The 10,976-nt window shown below is 30.1% G+C and overlaps 1 protein-coding gene across 1 annotated transcript; it reads left to right on the forward strand.

The window, feature by feature from the left end:
* Positions 1-2,192: 2,192 nt before the first annotated feature.
* On the forward strand, positions 2,193-10,071 carry LOC135952842 (UDP-glucuronosyltransferase 2C1-like). Its single transcript, XM_065502716.1, has 6 exons — positions 2,193-2,254; positions 2,316-2,499; positions 4,446-4,760; positions 8,948-9,302; positions 9,387-9,813; positions 9,918-10,071. The coding sequence occupies exons 1-6, from the start codon at positions 2,193-2,195 to the stop codon at positions 10,069-10,071; spliced, it is 1,497 nt and encodes a 498-aa protein (XP_065358788.1).
* The last annotated feature ends 905 nt before the right edge of the window (positions 10,072-10,976 follow it).

Genomic DNA, 10,976 nt, shown 5'->3' on the forward strand with positions numbered 1-10,976 from the left:
TATATTTAATTTATTGCTCAGAAATATTTGGTATTTAAAATGATTAAAATCAGTTACAAAACTTTGGCAGGAAAATTATAATAAAATGGGTTCAACCAGCAAACAATTATGGATTAAAACACATACAAATCGATGGTACCTTCCACACATCATTCACGATTGCTCTAGTTCTCAAATTATATCTTTGTTTTTAAACAAACAAACTTGTTAAGGGTAATTATGATCCCCTGATTGCAAATATCTGGTCAAAAAAATTTTCCGATCTTTCGTTTTCCCAGAAAACACTTAAGTTTGCACATACATATATGATGTGCCGCATTTGCGTGTAAATCATGGTTTTTATGTTTTATGAAACAGTTACATATGTTAGCAATAATTCCTCATGTTTAATATTTTAATTTTATTTTTGTTACTAAGTATTTTTAAAAATTAATTTAAAAAATGTCTATTTTTAGAAATGTCTATTGCAGAAATTTGCCCCTAGCAAGGATGGGGAGGGGGTTGGTCACGTCGGGATATAGCTTTTTAGCTAAAAAATGTGACTTAACACTTATACGAAAATCTTTCAGAAATTCCACCTTTTTCACATATAAAAATTTTTTCGAACAGCGGAGCGAAATGGGTTAAATTTGTGTTGGAATTTGTATATTATTTACAATTCATTCAAATTCCATGTTGTCGAAGATATATTAAATGATTATATTGAAGTTAATCGGCTCTCCTCGATTTTGCAAGCAAGATGATAAATATGAGGTTTTAAAAATGTAGACATAAGGATAGAAGTGTGCCCCTATATTTTGTTTTTCTAAAGATAAGGATCAACATACAGGAATATGTGGCTGTAATTCGAAACAGCCACACGATGTACCACAGCCAATAACAATTAACAAGCCACACTAATGTTAAACAAACTCTTGTAATAACAAGATTTACATGTTTAAGATCGTTGTTCAAATTAACACCTAATATCACATCTAAATTTCTCCAAAAAATCATTACTTGACATTTTAAGTGATTTAATTCAAAAGAATTTTATCTTGACCAATCCACTACATTACCAAGATCCTCATTAATGCGGTTTTGAAACATTTGTAAATCAGAAATGTGTGAAGTTGCTAAAAGTTGAATGTCATCAAAAATTGTAAAATCTGACTAAGGCCGCGTAACTTATTAAATTTAAACATAGTTTAGGCTTAATCAATGATAAAATTTATTTAAATTTTATGAAAAATATTATAGCCTTAACTATGTTTAAAAGTTTTGATAAGTTTCCCGGCCTAAGAATTCTAAAGTTATTGACAGTTTTAGTTAAGGTATTTTGCACTCAATTTATTACAAAATATGAACTTTGAACTTATATAAACCGGATTTCGAAATTCTGAGAAACTTAAAATTGTGTATGGTAAAAATTACTTAATTTTTTTAATCGATATTTTTAGTTTCATTATTATATGTAAATACCAAAATTAAATACTGTGCAAACAACAAATTGATTTAGAATCGAATTATTTCCAGATTTATATTTACTAGGATCGCCTGGTGACCAAATTTCGACCACTTTTAAAACGCTTTTTACCACTTTTATGTAAAGAATTTTTAAACAATTTTTTATATTGTGCATAACTAGAGAAATAAACCTTTTAAACCATATATGTTTCATCAATATTATTTCAATAATATATTAAAATTAAATTTTTAGAATTCCATAACAATCAAACACCACCTTAACGTTTATTATACATGTAACTGTACGTGTAAGCTATTGACATGGTATGTATGGTCTAATCCATTCCTTTTTGGAATGTTTGAGTGTGAGGGAGACCCATCCGTTGTTATTGTGTCAAATTATTGAAATTCTAAATTAGTAAATGTCTAAAATAGATTTTTGAGTGTATTCCCTTGTTTAGCTGTATGACTAGAATACATAAATATACATATATTGAGAGTTTCTAACGCACAAGCTAAACAGTCTTAAAAAGAAATTCAAATCAGAACGTTGATAGACACAAAACTCCCAAGGGTTTTCTGTCTATTGTAGTCCATAAAATTGTATTGTACATACAGTGGTGGTCGGTATACCTTTTTTCGTTTCGTTTTCAATGGAAATGCTACAGCACAAACGAATGTATATTATTTTTACGATTTTAATTACATTGAAATTAAGTCATGCTGAAAACATATTAATGATTACTATGGGCGGTACAAAATCACATAAAATACCATTTTGGGAATTAGCCAACGGTCTTATAAAAAGGTAAAGGATCTATTGTTTATTATTTAAAAATATCATTAAATTTATGTGCAATTTTTAATAGAGGTCATCAGATAACTTTCGTTAATGGTTTCAAGCCAGATTTTCATATAAAAGGTTTAAGAGAGGTGACACCTAAACGTTTGGTAAACTACATAAAAACATTCACTGATTGGGATTTAGTAGGAGGTCGTTTGGCTAACAAGGCGCCTATACCAATTTGGCAGGCTTTACATTATCCAGCTGAGGTAAATATTGTTATTTTTTTGCTGTATTGTTGATTTTAGGGGGACATATTTAGGATTTAATTGAAAATGGTCGGTGGGCTAGCAACATGATTTGTTTGAGTTATATCTATATTTTGCAAGTGACATTGTTTCATTTTCATTTTTTCCTTAATGCGGCTGCTTATATTTACATATCGTCACCTAAAATGCAAAACAACGTATCATCAAAAAATTCTAAATTGATTTTATTATTGATTACGATTCACTACATCATATTACATATGTGTAAAAAATTTTGAACTTTTACTATCAAAAATAACCAAAATTGAAACTAAAATATCATCAAGTGTATGACAAACCGTATACGCTTTGAGTAATTAATCAATAAATCGTTTTTACCTTTTTTTAGATAGTATCCTAATTTTTTTTTAATAAATTTGTTGCAATTGAATATTTTTTGCAGTCTTAATGAAAATTTAATGAAGGACCTTTTTTAGTTTAAAAAAGTAGTTGTTAGTAATTAAAATAAAAAAAACATAATAAAATTAAAAATGAATATATAAACTGCTTTTATTTAAAATAAAAAAAAATATTTTTATTTAAGTTTTTATTTTTTCATAAAAATTTATATTGATGATACGTTTTTTGTTTCAGAAAATAACAATTCAAAAAACGTAAGCCACATATCTTAAAGTGTGCTTTGAAAAAATTAGTTTTTTTTCATAAACTATATTTCGAGAGTCATTGTAATTCAGTTTTGAAAATTTTGTCTCAATATCTCAAGTAGTTTTCATTTTATATCGTTTTTTGCTTCTCCTATAAACTTATGAAAAGTGATGTTACGTTATTTTGCATTCTAGGTGACGATATAATGTAAACTTTTGTTATATATTGGAAGCTATCTTGGCTCTATGATTTAAAAATGCGTTATTTAGAACAGAATAGACATTATAGTGTAAACAACAATTTTATTGTTTTTTTTTGCTTCGAAAATGTGGAATTTTGTGACAACAAAGCGTCATATGTGGGATGTTTTGCTTTACTTCTTTACACTGCTCATCATATCTTATGGAATATGTTTATCGGTTTCAATGTGCGTGAGATGGTTAGTTCAGTTCAGAAGTGGTGATTTTGACACGGAAGATAAAAGATCTCCCAGGCCAGCCAAAAAATTTGTAGACCAATAATTGGAGGCATTACTTCATGAAGATTGTTGTAAAACTCAGCAAGAGCTTGCAAAATCATTAGGAGCTACTCAAGCAGCAATGTCAAAACATTTTTTTCCAGCTGAATTTATCCAAAAGCAGGGAAATTGAATACTATAGGAATTGAAGCCGAGAGAGTTTGAAAGACGATTTTGACGATGACAACGCTTGGCCACATGTTGCAATACCTGTTAAAAACTATTTAGAATGAATTGGTTGGGAAGTTTTGCTTTTTATATATTTTTGTATTTATATATCGCACTGGTTCCTCTAAAGAGCGTAAAATCAAAATTTTAAAATGTTCAGTAGAAGCAAAAAACTATTTTATTTTCAATACATTAGAATGAAACAACTGTACGGATACAACTGTATTTTTTGGCGAAAGAATAGAGAAAATGATAGCAGATTTTTACAATGGGTAGATATGACCACTGCACATCGATATCTTGCAAAAAGTGAAAATAGAAAAATTTAGATTGTACAAATAAAAGTTACAAATTTTAAAAAATTTCCCATTTGTAAATCATACTCCCAATAACTCAAACAAATGTTTTGTTTTTGGTAACCTGTTTAAAAAAGTTCGACTACAACAAAAAATCCGCTTATAAAGTGTATGTAACATTCAGTATATCTTAAATTTTGTGCAAAAAAACTTAAACAAATCCTTAAAGTCTAAAATTCAAGTTTTAAAAGACATTTTCTATATTATTTTTCTATTGAATTGAAAATAACAAAAACAAATTAAACAACAAATATTTGCAGTCATGCAACAGTTTGTTGGAAACTGATGCTGAAACCGGTGTTGCCGTAACTGATGAATTATTGACACAGAAATTCCATTTAGCCATTGTTGATGGCGCATTTCCGGAGTGTGCACTTGGTATCGTACATCGTTTAAGTCTGCCATTCATGTTTATCAATACGGTCGGTTTCTATACAGGAAGTCTAGCAATTGCCGGAAATCCAATTGCGTATGCTGTGACGCCTCATGTATTTACAGCATTAACACAAACAATGCATCTTTTGCAACGTGTACAAAATTATGTAACACATATATTGGCCGATTTATTACACATGGTATGTATCTATTGTATGTATATTTATATATCTTTACTTGTCTCTAGTACATTTGTATGTGTGTAAGTTCTAAAGTCTCTATGTACTTATAACTGTATGTGTAACTGAATTGTAACTCAAAGAAATATGCATTAAACACATTCAAGACAGCAGGCTACCAACTTCAATCTGTCAAAAACAAAAAAAAATCTATTTTTGTCAACTACAAAACAGAAATAGTGTTGCTAATATAATAAAAAATGTAAATCAAATTAGTGCTTAAAAAATATATACAGGTAAGCCTCCATTTACGCGGTACTTTTTTTACGCGAATTCGATATAACGCGAACTCAAATTAGCAACCATTTTTTCAAATACGCCACTTTTTTTACAAGATTTTTATATAATGCGGCAACAAACAACAAGAAATGAAAAAAACACAAGCGAATAACAGATTTCTGTTTTGAAAACTTCGTTAATTTTTATGAATTTTTTGTTATGTTTTGATCTCTTTTATGTATTAGAATATTTTTTTTTAATTGAAATTTTTTCCTTAATTTTCGATAAGAAATTATTTTTTTAGTTGAGTTTTTTTATTTCACTTTTGTTTTAAGTAAGTTTTTAGAAGTACAAATAAAATAAGTTTGCTTAAAGTATATATCGTCGCCTTAAACGCAAACGGACGTAACTACATTTTTATTGTTTTTACAGGATACGTTATAAAATCAATAATAATAGAGTATTCTTGGCAATTGGTCAATCAATTAAAAACTCGATTTTGAATTTTTGTGTAGTTACGTTCGCTTTCATTTAAGGTGACAATATGTATGTGTTTTCTATTTAACGCGATTCCAATTTCTTTTTTGTTATGTGACTGATGTATTGTTTTACGCGAAATAAAAAATTATTGGCATCACAAAAGCATTTCCTTCTAAATTAGAACATCGTTTTAAGCGAATTTGATTTACACGCTATTTTTTTGGGCCCAACAAACCGCGTAAATGGAGGCCTACCTGTCCTACCTAATCGACTTTCTGAGTCGATTAAGCGATGTCCGTCCGTCTGGTCGGCTGGCTGGCTGTCCATGTAAACCTTGTGCGCAGAGTACAGGTCGCAATTTTTAAGATATTTCGATGAAATTTGGGACATAGTATTTCTTCGGCTCAAGCACCAAGCCTATTGAAACTGGCTGAAATCGGTTCATTATTTCACCTAGCCCCCATACAAATGTCCTCCCGAAATTGGACTTTATCGGTCATAAATGTTTAATTTATACATGTATCCCCACAAATTCCGCTCCAAATAAGTTTTATATACACAAAATTCATGTCACCAAATTTTGTTACGATCGGTCCATAATTAGTCATAGCTCCCATATAGACCCGCTTCCGAAAATCACTTTAACGTGCATAAATCGCTTAAAAATGTTGGTAAACACACAAAATTCAACATAGTTAACTTTAATATAGACATAAATCACACGACCTAATTTCATGGTGATCGGTCCATAATTGGTCATAGCCTCCATATAAAGCCCACTTCCGAAAATCACTCAAAAATATAAATTAATGAAATTTTAAAAGAAAGATTTTGTTTGCTCTTTTACTTAGTGTAGGGTATTATATGGTCGGGCTTGACCATTCCGTTATGTTTGTTCCGTTATTCCGTTATGTTTGAAAAAAAACTCCTAATTTAACTTGTTATATCTCTAAATTTCTTCTCTTAAGTGCATCATAATTTAATTACAATAGTTGCTAATTTTTTCTACACTTATGTTGTAAATTCCCATTTTCTGCACATGACCACAAGTGTTTCACTTTTGAAAATTGTTCATCCATAAATGAGCTTAAGTCTTCGATTACATGTGGTATGTATGGACAAGTATTTTCATGCAGTTTGTGGCAAATTTAAAACACAAGAGACTCACTCTATCAACGATTTCGGATTACAATATATTTTGTGTATTTTAGGGCGTACTTGTGGCTTCTAAGAAGCTATACGTACTATGCTTTTGGATTAATGTAAATTAGTTACTTTCATTATTGGGCATGAGTCCAGTACCTACCACTGATACACTTTAAACACTACACGTGTTAGAAGGACAGAACAAAAATACCTTGATTCATATTTCAAAATGTTCATAGATGAGTTGCAAAATGTTTGCCATGCTTGTATTATGTGTGTAAGGAAAAAAAATTGTGAAACATTTGTGGAATTAAGTAATCAAATTCACTTTTGATTATTTCAAAACCGAAAGCTACCCCTTAGTTAATTCATTCAGTAATTGACAAAATTTTTATAAATATATGGGTGCAGGGGAGAAGCTTATTATTAATAGGTAAATGTTAATGAGTATTATTAGGGATATATGTTTGAAATGTTTGTAAGGTTTTTATACCCTTCACCGCCATAGTGGGGACGGTATTATGCGTTTGTGCAGATGTTTGTAACGCCCAAAAATATTAATCTAACACCCACCTTTATGCCCGTAATTTCAACAAATAGATATCTATTAGTGCTTAGATACTTATGGAGTAAAAAAAATTTTTTTTGAAGATATTGCAATAAAATTTGGTACATAAAATTATTTCGGCCCAAAGACGAAGACTATTGAAACTGGCTGAAATCGGTCTATTATTTCACCTAGCCCCCATACAAATGTCCTCCCGAAATTGTGCTTTATCTGTCATAAATGTTTAATTGATAAAGATATCCACACAAATTAATCTCCAAATAAGTTTTATATACAGGGCAATCATGTCAGCTAATTTTATGATGATCGGTCCATAATTAATCATAGTTCCCATATAAGGCACATTTCCAAAAATAATTTTAACGAGCACAAATCTCTTAAAGATGTTTGTATACACATAAAATTCAACACCAATAACTTTCATATAGACATAAATAACTTAATCGAATTTCATGGCTATCGGTCCATAATTAGTCATAGCTCCCATATAAGGCTTATTTCCAAAAATGTTGGTATACCCATAAAATTCAACATAAATAACTTTCGTATAGACAAAAATAACAATATTAAAAATAACCAAATTTTATGGCGATCGGTCCAAAATTAGTCATAGCATTAGGCCCATTTCCGAAAATATATTTAAGGAGCACAAATCTCTTAAAAATGTTGGTATACACATAATATTAAACACAAATAACTTTCATATAGACATAAATAACATTATCTAATTTCAATTCGATCGGTCCATAATTAGTCATAGGTCCCATCATAGCACTCTTCCGAAAATCATTCCGAAAATAAATTATTGAAATTTTAAAAGAAAAATGATTTTGCTCATTTACATAGTGTATGGTATTATATGGTCGGGCTTGACGGACACACGACAAAATCGAAAAAATGTTAGAGGCTTTTTAAACCACTACACAATTTTGATGTATTGTGGTTCCAGTAGTACAAATATGGTCCAAATTTTAAATACTATGGATAGTTTTCTTTTATAAAACTTTTTTGAGTAAAATTTTGAATTTTTTTTAATTCAAACATAATTAATGATTACTCAAAAACGGTTAGTTTTACACTTAAAAACACTTTTGATCCCAAATAAAACTGTAATAAGAGCCACGTTTGCGAACTAATTTAAATGGCACCCATCCTTTCTTCGTTATTTTGTTATTCAATATTTTTGAGTTGCGAAACCGATTTCTCCGTGGTAGTCAAAGGGTTAATAAATGTGTATCAATTTATGGTTGAAAAGTATGCAATAGCTTTTTTTTATTGCATAGATATCACAATACAACACATAAAATGCAAACTCGTAATCGTGTAGAATATCTCGAAGTACTTGTCAAAACTAACAAAACCACATTTTGGTTTTACTAGTTCAGCTGCTGTTCGGATTTTATGGCCTCATGTATATTTTGGCTAAAACTTGATTTTTCCACCAATTGGAATTTTGTTTCCTGTCATCGGCGCAATTGTAGCTATAAAGTAGGAGAAAAAAAGTGTAAAACAAACCAGAAAAAACTGCTTCTAAAGAATTCATCATTCTTTAGAAAATAATAATAATATTGGAAAAAGCCTTTTCCACATTTCCCAGCTGTATTTTACATCTACTATATGCATTCACTTATGTTTTAATACACATTTAAATTTCACTAAAATTGTTCTGCACTACTCTTTAATACATGAAACAATCATCAAATCAAACTAAGCTAAACAATTCTTCATATTCTAGTATTACACAAATCAAGTACATGATGTACTTATCGCACACCTTGGCTCCAGTGTGCCACATCCCTTTACAATGGCACGTAATGTATCATTTATTTTACAAAATGGTCATGCCATTGTCACAAATCCACGACCGTATTATCCGAATGTAGCCGAAATAGCATGTATACATTGTCGACCAGCCGTTAAATTGTCACATGAACTGGAAGAGTTTGTAGAAAGAGCACCAGCGGGTGTAATATTTTTCTCAATGGGTTCATCAGTGAAACCGGCAAATATGCCCGAAAAATTTCGTAAGTTGTTGGTAAAAGTATTTGCACGTCTGCCGCAATATCACATACTGTGGAAATGGGATGAGAATTCAACAGCAACAGCAACGCCACCAACAACAACATTGTCAATGAGAAATGCTACAGCGACAACAAAAACAACAACATCAACACATTTTATGACAGATATACCAAAGAACATATATTTGAGTGGCTGGTTGCCACAACAGGACATATTAGGCCAACGGAAGTTGAAAGCTTTCATTACACATGGCGGTTTGTTGAGCATGTACGAGGCCATTTATCATGGAGTACCAATGGTAATGTTGCCAATATTTTGTGATCACGATGTAAATGCAGCCAAAGCTGAACAAGATGGTTATGCGATACGTTTATCGCTTGAAATCATAACCGCAGATAAACTATATCATGCCATATTAGCAATTATAAACAATGATAAATATAAAAGAGAAATTAACGCAAAAAGACAATTACTGTTGGATCATATGAACACACCACTGGATACGGCCGTATTTTGGACGGAATATGTGTTGAGGCATCAAGATATAACGCACTTGCAATCACCAGTACGATATATGAGGTAAGGGTATACAATTTCTATTGTAAATATAAACATTACATTATTTTCACCAACACCCCAAAGTATGCAATGGTTTTATTTACATTTGTGGTTTTTTCTTTCAGTTTTTTCATATACTATTCTCTGGATGTCATTGTGTGCTTTGTAATATTTGTAGCCAGCATATTCACAATTTTGAAAAAAATCGTTAATTATGCTTCTGCTACTAATCGGAAAATTCCTCGAAATCCACAAGTGAAATTCTTAAAGCAATATTAATTTGTGTGTCAGAGTTAAGTAGTTATTATAGTCTATAATGTTATTTGTTGTTAATTTTATAATTGCCATCTTTATATTATAAGAATGATGCGTACAATTTATAGAAAATTATACTCATACTTTTACACATAACATGTATAAATTTTGTGTTTTTAGTTCAATAATAAAAAATGCATTCAGTTGATAAGGTGATAAGATTTATGACAAATTGTGTGTATTTAATGTCTTAATATGTATTACTGTTTACTACATTGAAATATTTTATGATGCTGCAGTGCAAGTGACTGCATGATGATAAATTCATCAGTCGAAAGTAGTCGAAGGTATAAATGAAATAAGTCAATAATAAAGAGGTAAAGATAATTGGGGGATTCAAACGGTTTCCTATTAGGTCGTATTGTCATAATGTCCTAAAATATTTTTTTAGTTCAAACTAATTTTTGTTGGGTTTCAAACAAAAAAGTTATAAACTAATAAGAGCTTTTGGACTATGTTTATTGGTTTGTCATAAAATAACACTTTTTTGTTTGTATCACAACAAGAATTTGTTTAAACTAAAAAAATATTTTAGGACATTATGACAATACGACCTAATAGGAGACCGTTTGAATCCCCCAAATATCTTTATCGTAGTAGTATTTTCACCACTCAAAGATGCGTATTAAAATGCTGAATACTACAAAAAATCAATAAAACATTTTTAATTCGGTCTTCTGTTCCCTACCAGAGATTGAAGATTGACATCCATTGATGTCCATACAATTTGCAAAAAAATATCTAAACATTTTTCGAAATAAGTCTCACAAATTTCGTAAAGATTAATAAATTGTTATCGCAATAATTTTGCTCCATAAAAGGAAATTTTGCACATCAATGCAAAAAATAATAATTTTTGATTATTTAGT

The sequence above is a fragment of the Calliphora vicina genome, chromosome 1, assembly GCF_958450345.1.
Source record: "Calliphora vicina chromosome 1, idCalVici1.1, whole genome shotgun sequence".
In the NCBI taxonomy this organism is placed as follows: domain Eukaryota; kingdom Metazoa; phylum Arthropoda; class Insecta; order Diptera; family Calliphoridae; genus Calliphora; species Calliphora vicina.